Raw genomic sequence first — 20,085 nt, 5'->3', positions numbered from 1 at the left:
ACCAACCAGACTTGGTATATGCAGTTCACTTGTGTTGGGTCCTTTTTTAGTTGTTCAAACTTTTATGGCTCGTGGTGTTGATTTATGTTCCATGCACACTAGCGTGGTCTCTGTCTCCCCTCCTTGGCTCTGTCTCCCCCTCCTTGGCTCTGTCTCCCCTCCTTGGCTCTGTCTCCCCTCCTTGGCTCTGTCTCCCCCTCCTTGGCTCTGTCTCCCCTCCTTGGCTCTGTCTCCCCCTCCTTGGCTCTGTCTCCCCCTCCTTGGCTCTGTCTCCCCCTCCTTGGCTCTGTCTCCCCCTCCTTGGCTCTGTCTCCCCCTCCTTGGCTCTGTCTCCCCCTCCTTGGCTCTGTCTCCCCCTCCTTGGCTCTGTCTCCCCCTCCTTGGCTCTGTCTCCCCCTCCTTGGCTCTGTCTCCCCCTCCTTGGCTCTGTCTCCCCCTCCTTGGCTCTGTCTCCCCCTCCTTGCTCTCTGACCCTCATTTCCTCTATTAGGTCTGCAGTCTGACACTCCTCTCATTACATATATTAAACATTGTGTGGCCCTTTTGGTAATGTCGGGCCACATTTTAACCCCCCAGCTCATAAGTTGAGAGGACCCCAGTTTGAAAAAAAAGCTGCCTTACACCCTTTATAGGGTAGAAGAATATCACCCCATACTTTCTTTTCCTTTTTTTTTTTTCTTTGATATTTTATTCCGTTTGAAGACTGGAGAGTGTTTTTTTTTCTTTCTCATACATTTCAATCTGCCTCCTTTTTCAGGGTCTTCTGGACAACAATATGAAACTTTGAAAAATGTTGAAAATTATGGCATGCCAGAAAGTTACACTCCATACTCCAACCCGGCCAGCCCGTCCTCCAGTGCAGACAGCTCCTCGTCATCCCAGGACAGCTCCCCGGACAGCGCGGCCTCATCGGACACAGATTCCGACACACAGCAAAGATGCACCACGAAGAAAAAGGCCGGTGTGCACAGCTACTCCAAAGGCAAAGCTGCCGTGCAGAAGAAAACCAGCTCCATGGCCAGCTTTACCGAACACGAGCTGGAGGAGGTAAGTGTCCATGGTGGAGGTAGATGTAAACCAAATGACTAAAAATCTCATTTCAGCAGAACTAGTCCCAATATTTACCTGTTCAGCGGTCCTGTGCCAGTGCCGGGCTGCTGGTCTTTGGTCCTCTTCATTGTCTGGTGGGGTATGACGTCATTCCTGCGCATGCGCAGGGGGCTGTCCTTCTGGCTCTCGGAGACTGGCCCGGCAAACACTCGAAGCTGAACTACACATGTTTACATTGCTGGAGGAGACGGCGAGCAGGCAGGGAGGGGCATTTTAGTCGGGCAGATCACAAAATCCATTTCAAATGGATTCTTTCGGCAACGTAAAACTTTCTTGAAGGCAATATGACTTCAGGAGCCAGGAAGTGGATGCTGCTGTCGGGGGCTGTGTAGGACACCAGAAATCCTGGAGTGCATGGATTGCACGGGGCCAGAATTCCTCTTTACTGAAACTTTAGGATCTGCTATATGCATCATGACTTGTATCTCAGCAGTAACACATTTTTCTGGCAGGTTGCTGGGAAGCACCGGAACATGCAGGAGCACCAGAATGCCAAAAGCAGAAGACAACCCCTCTCCAAACTCCCCCGTTACCACCCATTGGTGATGAAGGACAGCAGTAGTGAAGATGGTAGGTGCCTTCATGGTATAATTCAAGTTGTTGTAAACCCTAAATTAAAATATAATATATATATATATATATATATATATATATTATTGTATATGTGTTAGTATTCTATATTTCAGTATTCTTTATTATATATATTTTAGTATTCTATATTTCAGTATTATTTAATATATATATTTTAATCTATGTTTTAGTATTTATAATATATATATATTTTAGTATTCTATATTTCAGTATTTATCGTATGTGTATATATGTATGTATGTATGTATGTATATATATATATTTTTTTTTTTTATTTTTTTTTTTATTTTTTTTTTTAGCATTATATTTTTTTTTTTTTCCCCTCCAAATAATTGTATACAATTATCTTCATAAATTTTATATATATGTGTGTGTGTATGTGTGTGTGTGTGTGTGTATATATATATATATATATATATATATATATATATATATATATATATATATATATATATATATATATATATATATATATATATATATATATATAATTTTTTTTTAAATTTTTTTTTTAATTTTTTTTTTTTTTTTTTGCCATTAAATTCTTATTTCTTCCTCCTTGTCCTCCAGACCAGCCTGAACAGACTCTGAGGGATGATGAGTTTGAGGAGACGGAGCCCTGGGCCAAACCCCTGAGCCAGCTGTGGCAGAACAAACCTCAGACCTTCCAGTTGGAGAGGGAATACAACCTGGCCATGTCTCGGGTCCCTCCGCACTGCTCCGTATGTCTGCTCTTCAGGACGTATTATCAGGTGAGCTCTCGCCGGAGAGTAGTGTGGCTGCCGGGCAGAACTGATGCTTGGGAGATTTGGAAATCTTAAGGTTCCTTTGTGACAATTTAAATGAATTAAAGTTGCTCATTAGGCGTGTTGCTTCATTTGATTTGTGACCGGCTGCCTGGGTAAAGCTGTCTTGCTGCCTTTTTTTGTTAACCACTTGCCTACCAGGCACTTATACCCCCTTCCTTACCAGGCCAATTTTCAGCTTTCAGTGCTGCCGCACTTTGACAATTGCGCGGTCATGCAACATTGTACCCATATGAAATTTTGATCATTTTTTTCTCACAAATAGAGCTTCTTTTGGTGGTATTTAATCGCCACTGGGCGCTTTACTTTTTGCGCTATAAATAAAAAAAGTGCAAAAAATTTGAAAAAAAAAAAGTGTGTTTTCTTTTATAAAATTTTTCAAACAGGTATATTTTCTCCTTCACTGATTTGCGTTGATGAGGCGGCACTGATAGGCGGCACTGATGGGCACTGATAGGCGGCACTGATGGGCACTGATAGGCGGCACTGATGGGCACTGATAGGCGGCACTGATGGGCACTGATAGGCGGCACTGATGGGCACTGATAAGGCGGCACTGATGGGCACTGATAGGCGGCACTGATGGGCACTGATAGGCGGCACTGATGGGCACTGATAGGCGGCACTGATGGGCACTGATAGGCGGCACTGATGGGCACTGATAGGCGGCACTGATGGGCACTGATAGGCGGCACTGATGGGCACTGATAGGCGGCACTGATGGGCACTGATAGGCGGCACTGAAGGGCACTGATAGGCGGCACTGATGGGCACTGATAGGCGGCACTGATGGGGCACTGATGGCGGCACTGATGGGCACTGATGGGCACTGATAGGCAGCACTAAAGGGCACTGATAGGCGGCACTGATAGACAGCACTAATTAGGGGTCACGGATAGGCGGCACGGATAGGCGGCACTGGTGGGTGGCACTGGTGGGCGGCACTGGTGGGCACAGGTATGTGGCACTGGTGGGCACAGGTATGTGGCACTGGTGGGCACAGGTATGTGGCACTGGTGGGCACAGGTATGTGGCACTGGTGGGCACAGGTATGTGGCACTGGTGGGCACAGGTATGTGGCACTGGTGGGCACAGGTATGTGGGCACGGGTGGGTGGCACTGCTGGGCACGGGTGGGTGGCACTGCTGGGCACGGGTGGGCGGGGCTAGTGGGCGCACTGCTGGGCGGAACTTGCGGGTGTCACTGCTGGGCACCGATCATCAGTGCCCTGATGATCGGTGCCGATCCCGCTCTGACAACTGCCGGTTCTCGCAGTACTTTCCTCACGATCTGACAGCGTGAGGAAAGTGCAGCCGAGAACCGGCACTTGCATTTCCCTGTGATCAGCGTGTCATTGGACACCGCTGATCACGTGGTAAAAGGCCGGTGGGATCGGCCTTTCACCACATCTCGTGATCAGCTGTGTCCGTAGGACACAGCGATCACGGAGATCGCCGGGTGCGCGCCCCCTGGGGTGCGCAGGAGAGCGCGTTCTGGGAGGACGTCATATGACGTCCACTCAGAACTGGCCGGCGCGGTGAAACCGTCATTCGGCTATGCGCGGTCGGCAAGAGGTTAAACTTTTATTTTTGTAGCACTTGATAGTGTACACAGTACTACTCTGGCCACTTTATTTGCATAGAAAAAAGTATATTTGATTGTGACCTCCATCCTGTCCAATCAGCCTGCAGATGGGGTCTGTCCAATGCTCTTGTAGCCGGATATTCATGAATCAAAATTCAGCTGGTTCTGCAGGGACCGCCTGGTATTTCAATCCTTGTATGAAAACTGTGTGTGTATAGAAATCGATTTACTGATGGACTTCTGTACGACCCGCATGCTGGATGAATGCTGCTCAATCAGTGCTGCAGGCTATACCCAGCAGCACTGATCATTGTATTCTAATGGCAAGGAAATCTCCCTGCCGACAGAACACAATTGCTCAGTTCATGATTCTGCCATCCACAGTGAATGTGTGGGTGGGGGAACCAGGTCAGTGTGTGCTGGATTGTGTGGTGTTTGTGTTTTTTTGTGTTTTTTTTTTTTTTGTTTTTTTGTTTTTAATCCTGTTTTTGGTGTGTGTGGTGTGGGTTTTTTTTTTTTTTTTGTTTTCCTCCCAATTCAACCTGCTGGTTGAAGGACAAAACCTGAATCATCTATGGGCTTCTTTACTCCCATTCCCTCAAGTCTGCTTAGTGCTTGAGGTCAGTATACAGGCATTCCCTACTGCAGTGCCTGAGCTCAAACCACAGGCATCCCATACAATACCCTACACCAGGGGTGGGCAACTGCGGCCCTCCAGCTGTTGTAGAAGTACAAGTCCCATGAGGCATTGCAAAACTGACAGTTACAAACATGACTCCCAAAGACAGAGGTATAATGGGACTTGTAGTTCACCAACAGCTGGAGGGCCACAGTTGCCCGGTGCCATGGGTGTTCAGCCTGTGGCCCTCCAGCTGTAGCGGAACTACATGTCCCATGAAGCAAAGCTGACAGTTTAAAAGCATGACTCGCAGAGGCATGATGGGACTTGTAGTTCCACAACAGCTGGAGGGCCACAGGTTGAGCCCTACACAAAGTTTCAGCCGAGAGAATGAGTAGTAGTGTGTTGTATCAAAAAGGGATGTCGGGTGAATGACATCTTACAACAGTGGCAGCAATAGTTTAAATACAATTGCCTTTTTTTTTTTTTTTTTTTTTTTTTCCCTCACTATAGCTCACAGAATTAGCTGTCACTTTCCCTGGAGCTAAAGGATACTTTTGTTTCTTTTATCTCAATAAACTAAAAGGAAACCTTGTTTCTTTTAACTCAGGGAAATAAACTAAAATGGAACCTTGTTTCTTTTAGCTGGGGGGGAAAGTCACAGCTGATTCTCTGAGCTATAGTGAAGGGGGGGGGGGGGGGGGGGGAAAGCCGGTAATTACATTGAAAAACCGGCACTGACCTATAGTGAGAGCGACCCTTTTTTCACAATATGAAACGTCCTGGAGATCACGTTAAATTCGTAAACTGAGGTACAATTGTAGCTGGCAAATGTTAATCTTTTTTTTTTTTCTTTCCCCTTCTCAAGTCTGATTGTGAAACTCAGAGCAAGGCCGTTCCCACCCCTGTAGCCTTCCAGCTGAAAACAAAACCACTTATCCCAGAGATGTGCTTCACAACCACCAGCTGCAACACCGAGCTGAACCTGTCAGCTCCGTTCCTGGAAGACGATGGAACCAGCCTGCTGATCTCCTGCACAAAGTGCAACGTGTGTGTACATGCAAGTAAGTGCTCACTGTATACTGAGGCTGAGCTCAGGCACGGGGGATGAATGGCAGGAGCTGCGTCTGACCTCCGAACCCTGGGGAAGGATGGGGGGCCTGTGAGCTTAAAGGAACGACCTGATTAATAAGTTTTAATAAACGTTCAAAGAAGTGTAAGAACTAGAGCCGGGATCCTCGGGCGGCCTAACGAGGGCCACTTCATTGTTCTTCAGAGGTCATGGGGAGGAAGCTGCCAACAGGCATGAGGCTGTGATATAGCTCGGCTAGAGAATGTTCTCAACGGCAAACTAATCTGTCACAGATCATAACCCTAGAGGTACCAACAAAGGAAAAGGGGGGAGGGGCCTTTTAAAGGATCGGTCCTATCCAGTCCCATTTTTGTCCTCTGGTTCTTATCTCTTCCTTTTCTCTGCAGGTTGTTACGGCGTGTCCAAAGACAAAGCTGTGGAGGGCTGGATGTGTTCTCGCTGTGAGGAGGACGCCATCGCACAGGTAGGATCCCCAGAGCACCCCCCTAACCAAACTGCACTGATGTCTTACTGTAATCTGTTATTGGATGACACCCTCATATCTGTCTGCTCTTCCTAGGACTGCTGCCTGTGTTCTCTGAGAGGTGGAGCGTTACAGAAAGCCAATGATAACCGGTATGTAGTGTGGGAGTGAAGTCTTGTGATTTGGGTATGGTAGTTTTTTCCTTTCCCTTTCTTTTCCTTTCCCTTTTCTTTTCCTTTCCCTTTTCTTTTCCTTTTCCTTTTCCTTTTCTTTTCCTTTCCCTTTTCTTTCCTTTCCCTTTCTTTTCCTTTCCCTTTTCTTTTCCTTTCCCTTTTCTTTTCCTTTCCCTTTCCCTCTCTTCCCTTTCCCTCTCTTCCTTTCCTTTTCCTTTCCTTTTTTTTCTTTTCCTTTCCTTTTTTTTCTTTTTCCTTTTTCCTTTTTTTTCTTTTTCCTTTTTCCTTTTTTTTCTTTTCCTTTTTCCTTTTTTTTTCTTTTCCTTTTTCCTTTTTTTTTCTTTTCCTTTTTCCTTTTTTTTCTTTTCCTTTTTCCTTTTTTTTTCTTTTCCTTTTTCCTTTTTTTTCTTTTCCTTTTTCCTTTTTTTTTCTTTTCCCTTTTTTTTTTATTAGCTCATCCCACACAGTTATTACTATTTTGTATCCCTTGCCTCTTCCTTTCAGAGTGTAAGCTCCCATGCACAGGACCCTCCTAACCCTCTTGCATTGTATCTGTATTCTGTGTTCTTCTTTAGAAGTGCTGCACAGACTTTTTGCTGTTATAAATTCTGTAAAACGATCATTCTGAATTTTTATTTGCCAGGTGGGTTCACGTCATGTGTGCCGTAGCCATTGCCGAAGCAAAATTTGTCAACATTGCCGAGAGGCGTCCTGTAGACATCAGTAAAATCCCCTTGATGAGGTTCCGGCTGGTATGTGTTCTGGCTTTGTTGGGTCTTTCGCTTTTGGTGATTTTTGTTTCAAAAGGTGCTGATCTCCTCCATCTTTGTTCTAGAAATGTGCTTTCTGCAAGAAGAGGCGAAAGAGGGTGGCGGGATGCTGCGTCCAGTGCTCACACGGCCGATGCCCCACGTCGTTCCATGTCTCCTGCGCCCAGGCTGCTGGAGTGATGATGCAGCCGGACGATTGGCCCTTCGTGGTGTTCATAACCTGCTCCAGACACAAACCCTCCCAGAATGAGGTAATGTGGAGTTCGGTTTTTGGATTGATAAAGAATCGATTCTCTGCCGGTATTTTAAGATGAGCAGTTATAGGCCTCCTCTTCCTTTAGAGGGTAGGGCATGAAGAAGCCTGGGTAGGGTTCTGGTCCATCTCCCATCCTCCAATTGTAAATGGGGACTTAGAAGAAGCCTGGGTAGGGTTCTGGTCCATCTCCCATCCTCCAATTGTAAATGGGGACATAGAAGAAGCCTGGGTAGGGTTCTGGTCCATCTCACATCCTCAATTGTAAATGGGGAAATAGAAGATGCAGGATTATAGAGAGGTCAATACCCATAGGAAGTAGGGTGTGAAGAAATCTGTATAGGGCTTTGGTTCCTCTCCTACCCCATAGTAAAGGGGTTAGGGGGCATAGAAGATGAGTGGTTCTAGGTCTCTTCCTTAGGGGGTAGGGCATGAAGAAACCTGGGTTGGGGTCTGGTCCATCTCCCATCCTCCAGTTGTAAATGGACATAGAAGATGCAGGATTATAGGGAGGTCCGTACCCTTAGGAGGTAGGGTGTGAAGTAATCTACTATGGGGCAGGAGAGGAACCGGATCCCTATCCAGATTTCTTCACACCCTACCTCCTAAGGGTATGGACCTCCCTATAATCCTGCATCTTCTATGTCCCCATTTACAATTGAGGATGGGAGATGGACCAGAACCCTACCCAGGTTTCTTCATACCCTACACCCTGAGGAAAAGGCCTAGAACCAAATCATCTTCTATGCCTGTAACCACTTTACTATGGGGCAGGAGAGGAACCAGAGCCCTATACGGATTTCCTCACACCCTACTTCCTATGGGTATTGACCTCCCTATAATCCTGCATCTTCTATGTCCCCATTTACAGTTGGAGGATGGGAGATTGACCAGAACCCTACCGAGGCTTCTTCATGCCCTACCCCCTAAGGAAGAGGCCTAGAACCACTCATCTTCTATGCCCCCCCCCCCCATCCCCTTTACTATGGGGGCATAGAAGTTGTAGGGTCATAGGCCCCTTTCTTGGCCATCACAGCATGATGAAGCCTGGTGGAGTTCTGGTTCCCCTTCTTTCTCCTAAATGCTTCATGGACAGGCAAGACATTTTGGCATTTTCAGAAGAAGACCATCAATGGTCGCCAATGTAAATCCTCATTTCCTATGTACTTAAATCTGGTGCACAGGAAGTATTTGTAGGTTTATAGGCGGGGAGGAGCCTAAAGCTGCATCTTCCATTTCTCTCTCGACAGGGCAAAGACGCCGACAGAGACATCGTATTGGGGCAGACGGTCATCGCCAAACACAAGAATGGCCGTTACTACCAGAGCGAGGTGGTCAAGCTGACAAAGGAAACCTTCTACGAGGTCAATTTTGATGATGGCTCCTTCAGTGACAATCTCTATCCAGAGGATATCGTGGTAAGAGCCGACTCTGACCTGAACCTGAGATGCCCAATGCGTGGATATGGATCCCCTACATTGCTTGGGAAATGGCAGCTCCCCTGATTGTGTATCTGTGGGGGGGTCCCTCAAAAATGGGGATCCACCAGTCCTGGGTGGTATTGATTATACTTGGGAGTTTATCTCTGCTGGCCGGCTCACAGACTGGGGGTCTGAGAAACTTCAGACTGTTATTATACATGAAAAGGGTCGCTCTACCGAACACGGATATGTCTGTTTGGCAATAAACTTGTGCCGGCCATAGACAGGTAGAAAATCGGACAATTTTCACACAGTTAGTGGGTTCATTGGTCGGCTGTTTTTTGGGGTTTTGGCACTTTTTTTTTTTTTTTTTTTTTTTTTTTTTTTTTTTTTTTTGGTAAAGTTGGAAAATTTGCGTCTGATTTTTGACTGGCTGATTTTCCCAGCCAATTAAAAAATCTCCACATGAGCCGTGACCTCCAAGAATAAGAATTCCAGTCCACTATTATATTTTATATGAAAAGTCTTGCGGTTGCAACAATGTATCTATTTGCATCCGAATAAAAGCATCTGTATCCGAAATGGATACATTGTTGCAACCGCAAGACTTTTCATGTCAAATATAATAGCGGACAGAAGTAATTAAATGCCGGCCGTAGACGGGACGAAAATCGGCCGTTTTTGTGGGTTGTTTTTTCGTTTTTTTTTTTAAATTAAAAACTGCCGGTTTTCGACCTGTCTATGGCCTGCATTAGGGATTCTATTGGTGGGAACTCCCGGGTCTGTACACCCGCTGTGCCCATTATGACAGTGCCCACCATTCCTGTGTGGAGTTCCTGGGTCTGTACACCTGCTGTACCCATTGAGGGGTTCTCACCATCTCTGTGCTGCGCATCTTTTGTCTCTAATGCCTGGAATGCCAAGGAAAGTTTTTTTTTTTATATTTGGAAAATAATTTTTTTTTTTCCATTTTTATCTGCAGAGCCGCGACTGTCTTAATTTGGGTCCTCCAGCCGCCGGGGATATCGTTCAGGTCCGCTGGACTGATGGCCTTGTGTATGGAGCAAAGTTTGTTGCATCGCACACTATACAGATGTACCAGGTAAGCGTTTTTGTTTTGTGTGTTTTTTGTGTTCTTTTGTTTTTGTGTTGTGTGGGGTTTTTTTGTTTTTTCTTTTGTGTGTATGAATGTATCACTAAAAGCCCAGCAGATATGAGGTCAGATAAAAGTTGTCCAGCAATGTCACCGGGAAATATTTGGCCGAAAGAATATTAAACATAAGTGAGGGAGGGAAGACCGTTAGAAGCGACAACTTCCCACCTGCAGTCTAATATACGATCGATCTCTCCTGAGCTCATGTGAAGGCTCTGAATAGGCTGGTCAGTCCAGTAGGCACCACAGGTAGTGCAGGTGGTACTTGTCAGACATGCCCTCTTGCTCTGCAATACGCGTCTGTGTGAGAACACGTGCGCCGAGGGGGTGTGGCTGTTACTTCAGCTCTGCACTGCAGCGGGAGGGCAGGAAGTGACATTCTCAATGCGTTTCCAGGCAGAAATCATCACAAATCCTAATGCTGAGACGTCGGTTGAGCTTTACATTTTCTTGTTAGGTTTGTCTTCCATCTCTAAGACTTTGTTGTGAAGTTTTTTTTTTTTTTTTTTAAATCATCCCGTATCCTTGGTTACAGTACAATTTTTTTTTTTTTTTTTTTTTTTTTTTTTTTTTTTTTTTATATATTTTTAGGTGGAGTTCGAGGATGGCTCTCAGCTCCCAGCAAAGAGGGACGACGTGTACACTCTTGATGAAGAGTTGCCAAAGAAAGTGAAGTCCCGTCTGGTGAGTATTTGGCTGTCAATCATGTTCTGTGTTTGGTGTCGGTTGGAATGTTTAACTGCTTGCCATCCAAATGATCGCTGAAACACTGCTGCAGTGCATTCGTCTGGTTCTGAGAGGAGGTCCTCTCCAAGGTCCACCCCCTGTGCGCCCTCTGGGGCATGCTCTGTGACTCCTGTTTTTCTTGTGGGCACAGCTGATCACAGATCGGGGTAAAGAGCCAATCACAGCAGCCCTTTATCGTGTGGTCAGCTGTGTTGAATCACAGCTGATCACATGTAAACAGACTTATTAGTTATAGTCAGTCCTTTGCTCACATGTCATGTCTGTGAGGAAAAGAGATAACCGGCGAGGCTGTCAGTACATTTTTTCCCTTCCGCATCCCCACTGCTCCTGTGTGAGGCCAGGCTGTCAGTACATTGTTTACATGCGGTGTCCCCACTGCTCCTGTGTGAGGTTGTTGGTACATTGTTTACAGTCAGGTCCATAAATATTGGGACATCAACACAATTCTAACATTTTTGACTCTATACACCACCGCAATGGATTTGAAATGAAACGAACAAGATGAGCTTTAACTGCAGACTGTCAGCTTTAATTTGAGGGTATTTAAATCCAAATCAGGTGAACGGTGTAGGAATTACAACAGTTTGCATATGTGCCTCCCACTTGTTAAGGGACCAAAAGTAATGGGACAATTGGCTTCTCAGCTGTTCCATGGCCAGGTGTGTGTTATTCCCTCATTATCCCAATTACAATGAGCAGATAAAAGGTCCAGAGTTCATTTCAAGTGTGCTATTTGCATTTGGAATCTGTTGCTGTCAACTCTCAAGATGAGATCCAAAGAGCTGTCACTATCAGTGAAGCCATCATTAGGCTGAAAAAACAAAACAAACCCATCAGAGAGATAGCAAAAACATTAGGCGTGGCCAAAACAACTGTTTGGAACATTCTTAAAAAGAAGGAACGCACCGGTGAGCTCAGCAACACCAAATGACCCGGAAGACCACGGAAAACAACTGTGGTGGATGACCGAAGAATTCTTTCCCTGGTGAAGAAAACACCCTTCACAACAGTTGGCCAGATCAAGAACACTCTCCAGGAGGTAGGTGTATGTGTGTCAAAGTAACCAATCAAGAGAAGACTTCAGCAGAGTGAATACAGAGGGTTCACCACAAGATGGAAACCATTGGTGAGCCTCAAAAACAGGAAGGCCAGATTAGAGTTTGCCAAACGACATGTAAAAAAGCCTTCACAGTTCTGGAACAACATCCTATGGACAGATGAGACCGACATCAACTTGTACCAGAGTGATGGGAAGAGAAGAGTATGGAGAAGGAACTGCTCATGATCCTCAGCATACCACCTCATCAGTGATCATGGTGGTGGTAGTGTCATGGCGTGGGCATGTATGGCTGCCAATGGAACTGCTTCTCTTGTATTTATTGATGATGTGACGGCTGACAGAAGCAGCCGGATGAATTGTGAAGTGTTTCGGGAATATTATCTGCTCATATTCAGCCAAATGCTTCACAACTCATTGGATGCTTCACAGTGCAGATGGACAATGACCCAAAGCAGACTGCAAAAGCCACCAAAGAAGTGGAATGTTCTGCAATGGCCAAGTCCATCACCTGACCTGAATCCGATTGAGCATTTCACTTGCTGAAGACAAAACTGAAGGGAAAATGCCCCAAGAACAAGCAGGAACTGAAGACAGTTGCAGTAGAGGCCTGGCAGAGCATCGTTGTTGTTCGTTTCATTTCAAATCCATTGTGGTGATGTATAGAGCCCATTTTGCAGAAACTAAAAAAACAAAACCTAATGGTGATTAAATACCACCAAAAGAAAGCTCTAAAAAAAAATGTATGTGGGTACAGTGTTGCATGACTGCACAATTGTCATTCAAAGTGTGACGGAGCTGTAAATTGGCCGGGACAGGGAGGGGGTTGAAAGAGCTCGGTATAAGTGGTTAAACTTTGTTTCCTAATTTTTATTTCTTTTTTCCCGTCTGACAGTCTGTGGCGTCCGACATGCGCTTTACGGAAATCTTCACAGAGCAGGAAGTGAAGCAAGAGGTGAAAAGACAGCGAGTCATCAACTCCAGGTATAGGGAGGACTACATCGAGCCCGCCTTGTACCGCGCCATCATGGAGTGAGGAGGTTGCACTGCTCAGCAGCTCCACATAGGGGGCAGCGCACAACCCTGGCCAACCGTCTTTTTGTTCTGTTGGGACCTTTATAATCTTCTTTACTGTGACTGGACTCTTTCCACCTTCGGATTCTGAGGCCCCGCCTTCTCTTTGCAAAGCATGATGGGTAAAGGACAACTTGGCTGAACTGTCCCGGGTCTCTGCACCAACTTTTTTTTTCTGTTGGCATTTTTTCCCTTTTTTGTTGGCTTTTGAGCTTGCGGAGGTTACTGAAGGCTCCACCTACTTCTTGGAACAGTGTTACCAATTTCCTCTTCTATGACTGGCTCTCTTGCCTCGCCCTCTGTAGCCAATCCCCCGAAGGAGCCTTGGAAATCAATGACATTGATGGGAACTTTTTTTTTTTTTTAATTTATTTTTATATTTTTGGTTTTTTTTTTCTTTGTTTTTTTGGTGGTTGGTGGTTTTTTTTTTTTTTTTTTGTTTTTTTCCTCCCTGCTGACCATTTGTTTTCAGTTTGATAAATTTGGACATTGGATGGCTGGGTTCAGTTTTGATATTTGTGGCATTGTATGAGGTGATGGACGTGTTTCCTGCTGAATAAATAAACTGCAGATTAACATGAGTCTATGGGGAAACGGTGACGGGTTCAATATTAGGCATTTTTTTTTCCTCTAAGATCCAGTGAGTGTCTACCTCTCGTCCTAACAGCTAAACGTCTGGTTTTTAAAACCTTCAGGATTTCAGAATTCATATCTGGTACCAAGTCTCCAAATCGATGGGGGAGGGGGATGTCTGCTTTTTGTGCTTTATCAACATCCAGACATCGCGTTCCTTCTCCGCCGTCACCGATGAGCGTTGAACACCAGCCTGCTCTTCTGAACTTTCGTGACCTTGAAATATAGTTTATCAGCTTAAACGAATAATAATAAAAAAAAAATGAACAGTGTCATATTCTGGGTCACAAAACACAAAATTTCAGCTTTTGAGGATCAAATCTGGTATTTCATGGTTCAGAGGAAACTTTGTTTCTGAAGAAGCTCCTTCAACAACGCAGCTAGGAGCAGTTGGGGAGTCGATCAATTTTTAAAGTGTATGTAAACCCATTGGAAATACTCATTGCATACGAGGATTAAAGAGGACCCTACATTTGGAGAGATGCTATTTATGGCCATTTAACGTAAAGCGACTTTTTTTGGCCTCTTATCTTGCACTCAAGTGATGTAACGTGTACCACCTCACTGTCTGACAGCGGGGTGTAATTAGTTTCAGCGTCAGAAGAAACTGAGCCTGATATGAAAGAACACTTCCCCGCCATCCCTTTTAGATGTGCATGCTGCTTTCTGGGCCTTTGAGAGCAATGGGTGCTAAAGACTTCAGCAGATTGCTTGACTTTAGCTTTGCAATCTGCTGATCAGTTGCTTAACTTTAGCTTTGCAATCTGCTGATCAGTTGCTTGACTTTAGCTTTGCAATCTGCTGATCAGTTGCTTGACTTTAGCTTTGCAACTGACCGGCAGATTGCAAAGCTAATTATTAGCTTGATTACTCTTATCGGCTGCTTCTGCAACAGATTGCACAGCTAATGTCCGCAGTTGCTAGTGGAGAGCAACATGCCTATATAAAGGGATGCTAGCAATGTGTTCTTTTGCATAGTTCAGGGGCAGATGTTGACTTCCTTACATTGAACACTCTGGTTCAGAGCAGGTCATGATCAGAGAGGCAACGCTGAAGATGGATGATGGACTGGAAGAGCGTTTCCCCTCTGAATATGGAGGCAAAGGGAAATGACTAGATCAACCCGCTTTTACAGAATATAGGAAAGACAGGAATGTTGAGCGCACAATAACAGCCAATAATTTGGGGGATTTTGGGTTTACGGACACTTAAGTTAATGTCTTTTTTTTTAAAAACACAAAAAACTGCTAGTTAATTTAAAGACTATATTTATAATGAAGCGTGTGTAAGACTAGTGCTTATAGTCCCTCCCCCAGGGCCCCGCGGGTCGTCTCGGCAGAGGGCCCCGCGGGTCGTCTCGGCAGAGGGCCCCGCGGGTCGTCTCGGCAGAGGGCCCCGCGGGTCGTCTCGGCAGAGGGCCCCGCGGGTCGTCTCGGCAGAGGGCCCCGCGGGTCGTCTCGGCAGAGGGCCCCGCGGGTCGTCTCGGCAGAGGGCCCCGCGGGTCGTCTCGGCAGAGGGCCCCGCGGGTCGTCTCGGCAGAGGGCCCCGCGGGTCGTCTCGGCAGAGGGCCCCGCGGGTCGTCTCGGCAGAGGGCCCCGCGGGTCGTCTCGGCAGAGGGCCCCGCGGGTCGTCTCGGCAGAGGGCCCCGCGGGTCGTCTCGGCAGGTATTTCTCACTTAGCCTTTGTTGGAATTTTTTGGTTTCTTTTGCAGAACAGTAAACCTGTAGCCCTCTATTTGCCACTTTTGGCCCTTTTTTCTTTTTTTTTTTTTCCCCTTTAGGAACTAAAAGTCCCAGCATGCCTCGCAGCCAGAGGAAAGGGCAGCAGGTGACCAAATGCCTTTTTCTAGCACCTCCTGTATGTTTTTTGTTCTTTTTGCAGACACATAAATCGCTGTCTATGGGGATGGAGCAGGTCAAGTCTCTAGGACAGGGACCCCCGCTATCGGAATCCATAACCACCAGAAATTGCTTTTGTAACTTTTATTTTTTTTCCTCTCCACTCTAGAGGTGCAGAACTTTTTCCTGATGCTGATTTCTGCAGCATCACATCCCCTCTGTATTGTAATAAAAAAAAAAAAAAATACAAAATCTTTTTTTTTTTTTTTCTAAACATTAAATTATATGGCATCGTAGAGCATTAATTTTAGCAATAAACTTGTGTGGCGTGCAGCTATTGTGTCTGAATATTATTTGAATATATGTGGTATTTAAATAAAAAATAAAAAAATAAAAATGACTCGGCGTTGTGTTTTTCCTAACGTGTGTGTGCGCGTGCGTGTGTTGGACATTATGGCAGGGCGGTGTTTTAACGAAACGCATAGAAAGCGTCTGTTAATGATGATGATCCGGGCTTTGCGCTGCCGTTCTGGAAAGGCCAAATCCAGTCCAACAGACTATTCAAACCGCTGAACCATCTTAAAGTGGTTGTAAAGGGAGAATGTGTTTTTGGTTTTAGGTTTGTTTGTTGTTGTTTTTTTTTTTTTTTTTTTAATTTTACTTTTTAAATTTTTTTTTTTTTTGTTTGTTTGTTTTACCTTCATGCATTCTATGAATGAAGGTAAACCTTCTGTATGCAGCAGCCCCCCTTCAATACCTGAGCCTGATCGTAATCCAGTGGTTTACACAACGGCCTCAGCTGTCCTGGGTCTCTGCCTTCTCATTGGCCGAGTCAGCCAATGAAGAGAGAGGGGGCAGGGATAAGCTGTGGCTCCGTGTGTGAATAGACATACGGAGCAGCGGGGGCCCCCATAGCAACCTGCTAACTGTGGGGGCACCCGACAGACAGCCTGCGGGGGAACTGAGAGGAGGATCAGGGCTGCTCTGCGCAAAACCACTACACACAGGTAAGTATAGACATGTTTATTATTTTACCAAAAAAAAATGACCCTTTTTAGAAATGCTTTAAAGCAGAACTTCCCCTTTTGTGTGGAGCTCCACTTTAAGAACTGGTCAGGAAAAAGTGATGGCTGGATCATTTAACCTCCTTGGCGGTATTCCCGAGTGTAGCTCGGGGTAAAGCTTGAGCACCACAAGCGGTAACCCCCGAGGTACACTCGGGAATACCATGCGGCGCGGCTCCGGGATCTCTCGATCACTTACCTTGTCCTGCGCCCCTGCGATGTCCCCCCTGCAGTGTCCCCGGCAATGTCCTCCGGCGGATGCAAGCATCTGTCTTGAGCTGGCGGGAAATTTGAAAATTGTAAAAGCAGGATGGATTTGATTTAAATCGCTAGTCGGTAAGGCTGGATGTAAATCCTCGTTTTCTACATAAAGACTAATTCTTCTGGTATAACTTTAATATACAAGGAGATGAAGATTTTTAGAATAACTTTTCATATTAGTTTTTTTATCCCCAGTTTAATAGGTTAATCATTCATATTTGGACAACTTTTCTGTTGTACTTAGGAAGGAGAAAAATAATCATCACCTTAATAATAACAATTTAAATAGATTTATTCAACTGAAACAATAACATTCCAGCGTCTGTGATTTGATTAACTAGTTGCCGACCGCAGATAGCCGAATGACGGCTGCACTGCAGCCGGCCAGTTCTGAGTGGACGTCATATGACGTCCACCCAGAACGCACCCCAGGGGGCGCGCACCCGGCGATATCCGTGATAGCTGTGTCTTACAGACACAGCTGATCACGTGATGTGGCAAAAGGCCAATCACAGCGGCCTTTTACCACCTGATCAGCGGTGTCCAATGACACGCTGATCAGAAGGAAATGCAAGTGCCGGTTCTCGGCTGCACTTTCCTCACGCTGTCAGATCGTGAGGAAAGTACTGCCGAGAACCGGCAGTTGTCAGAGCGGGGATCGGCACCGATCATCAGAGCACTGATGATCGGTGCCCAGCAGTGCCACCCGCAAGTTCCACCCACCTGTGCCCAGCAGTGCGCCCACTAGCTCCGCCCACCTGTGCCCAGCAGTGCACCCACCTGTGCCACTCTGCAGTGCTGCCCACCAGTGCAGCCCATCAGTGCTACCAGTCAGTGCCCAGGGGTTGTGCCAGTCAGTGCCGTCTATCAGTACCCATAATCAGTGTCACCTATCAGTGCCACCTCATTAGTACTGCCTATCAGTGCCCTTTAGTGCTGCCTATCAGTGCCGCCTCATCAATGCACATCAGTGAAGGAGAAAAAATACCTGTTTGAAAAATTTTATAAAAGAAACTTTTTTTTTTTTCCAAATTTTTTGCACTTTTTTTTTATTTATAGCGCAAAAAGTAAAGCGCCCAGTGGCGATTAAATACCACCAAAAGAAAGCTCTATTTGTGAGAAAAAAATGATCAAAATTTCATATGGGTACAATGTTGCATGACCGCGCAATTGTCAATCAAAGTGCGGCAGCGCTGAAAATTGGCCTGGTAAATAAGGGGGTATAAGTGCCTGGTAGGCAAGGGGTTAAACATCCATGTTTGTTACCTAATTTGGCTAAACAAAATATATATATTTTAAGAACCTTACACTGTCGGCCCCTCCCTCCTCGTGCAGATCTATTCCACTCCAAACAATCAGAAAAATATTGTTTCTATTCTATTCACTGAACTTCTTGCACCTTGGCAGTGAAGGGGTGGATTCTGTATTCATAGGTTTGTAGAAGTTAGGATGAAGGTCTTTTTCTTACCTCTGTTCATGTTATAACATTTTTGCTGTGAAGAGTCATGTGATCTCCGCTGAGTCACATTCAGTTTTGAGAACTGCAAAAGTAATCCGACATCTGTGATAATATCTTGTAGGCAGAGAAACTGCCCAATAATCTTACAGAAACCTCTGGAGAGCGACATTGTGAATGGATTCATGGAATTTATGTACCAAAACAATGAAACATATACAGCCTTATTCTACATAATTAAAAAACTAATCTTTATTTCATGATGGAATAACCTTTGGATGGTAATATATTTTCCTCAAAAAGCATTTTATATATATATATATATCAAAAAAATCTGATTTTAAAAAAAATCTTTTTTTTTTCATTGATTTTTATCCACCCTGTGTAAAGTGACATTCACTAAATCCACTAAAATCACATCGTATAACATTCCTGTATCAAACCATTTCACATACATTGTGTCCCGAGTGCTTTGTCCGGCGCCCTGCCTGCATTATTACTGTTCTTTCTGCCTGGAAACTGAGAAACGTCCATGGCGTCCAAAAAGCGTCCCTTTAGGTCAGACGCGGTTTTAGACCGGCTAGAGAACAGCGATAGTAAATCAGAACCACTTGCAGAATTGAGTGATAATGATTGGTGGGGGAAATTCCTCATCAGACACTGAAAACGATTCTGCGACTGAGCTCAGCGATGTGCGAACTTGGCGCTATATTTCACATTTCAGTGTTTTTGGTTTGATTATATTATTGAATTAAATTTATTATTATTATATTATTATTTTTTATGATTATTTATTAAATTATAATTTATGATTTCGTGTTTCAAATTTTATCCTCCCCGGGATGTTTACTAGACTCTTGTTCGGACAGATTTCAGTGAGTTATTCCTAAAAATTACAGCCTACAATAAAAAAATACATATTTCCATGCAAAAAAATGTACCGCTTTGAGCACAGAAATACGGACATAATCAGACCGCTAGGGAGGTTACCAACTAAAAAAAAAAAATGCACAAAAAAAAATCTCCCTTTAAATGTATTGCTTAATGGCTGCAAAGGGTATAAATCTACTCTGTGCATCAAATACCTTTGCAAACCCAGATATTATCTTGTGTTTACAAAAAAAAAAAAGCAGTGACATCATCAGAACTGTAGGAGGGGCAATCATTTTCCAGCCAGCATCTAAAACTATAGGAGGGGGGCGGAGCCCAGACCAGTCCCCTGCACAAGGAGAGCCGTCTTTATGCCAGGAAGTCTCACTCTGGATGACGGCACAGATCTCCGAGAAGACGCGATCGATGGATTTAGATGATATTGTCTCCTGGAGTTCAGCTTCAATGATTGTTTTTTTAGTCCATAAAGCAGATCTTTGCATCCAAAAACAATTATTTGTACCCATTATACCCCCTCCCTCTCCCACTATTAGATACTTTTTTTTTTTTTTTTGTGTTACAGCACATTCCCTCCCTCCTTGTCTGGGGGGGCCCCCGAGATTGACCGCGCACTACTTACTCCTCATGGCACCTGCATGAGGGTTACCGGGGACCTGGATCTCGGGGTGTCTGCGCATGTGTGGGGACACTCGGCACACGTGCAGATCCCTTCTGAGCATGTGGCGGATTTTGAAATAAGGGGGGCGCAGCATTATGGGGACTAAACGTCTTCTTTAAAAACAAAACATCACCCTAAAAGGGAAGTTCCACTTTAACACCTTCCCTTCTCTCCCACTTTTGGAGGTCTTGGGGGGGGGGGGGGAGGGGCGGTGTTACCCACTTCCACTCCAATCACCTAGGCCAGTGGTCTCCAAACTAGATGTGGATCTTTGGTTACTTTTATGCAGCCCTTGGGGCATTATACCCCCCCCCCCCCCGTCAGCAACAGTGAGGCAACATTCCGGCCACGGACACCGACAAGTACACTA

At 45.2% G+C, this 20,085-nt stretch overlaps 1 protein-coding gene across 1 annotated transcript; it reads left to right on the top strand.

The window, feature by feature from the left end:
* Nucleotides 1–759: 759 nt before the first annotated feature.
* Nucleotides 760–15,785, top strand: LOC149427128 (lysine-specific demethylase 4A-like). Its single transcript, XM_089668234.1, has 12 exons — nt 760–1,047; nt 1,563–1,680; nt 2,272–2,453; nt 5,579–5,774; nt 6,190–6,266; nt 6,363–6,418; nt 7,083–7,191; nt 7,275–7,460; nt 8,713–8,880; nt 9,866–9,985; nt 10,628–10,720; nt 12,736–15,785. Exons 1-12 carry the CDS (start codon nt 808–810, stop codon nt 12,874–12,876), a joined length of 1,686 nt encoding a protein of 561 aa, XP_089524360.1. The 5' UTR covers nt 760–807; the 3' UTR covers nt 12,877–15,785.
* The last annotated feature ends 4,300 nt before the right edge of the window (nt 15,786–20,085 follow it).

The sequence above is a fragment of the Staurois parvus genome, unplaced genomic scaffold (assembly GCF_062004578.1).
Source record: "Staurois parvus isolate SC_StPar_1 unplaced genomic scaffold, SC_StPar_1.0 ptg003994l, whole genome shotgun sequence".
NCBI lineage: Eukaryota > Metazoa > Chordata > Amphibia > Anura > Ranidae > Staurois > Staurois parvus.
The sequence above is the reverse complement of the archived record's forward strand: the minus strand, read 5'-3'. Positions and strand labels throughout refer to the sequence as shown.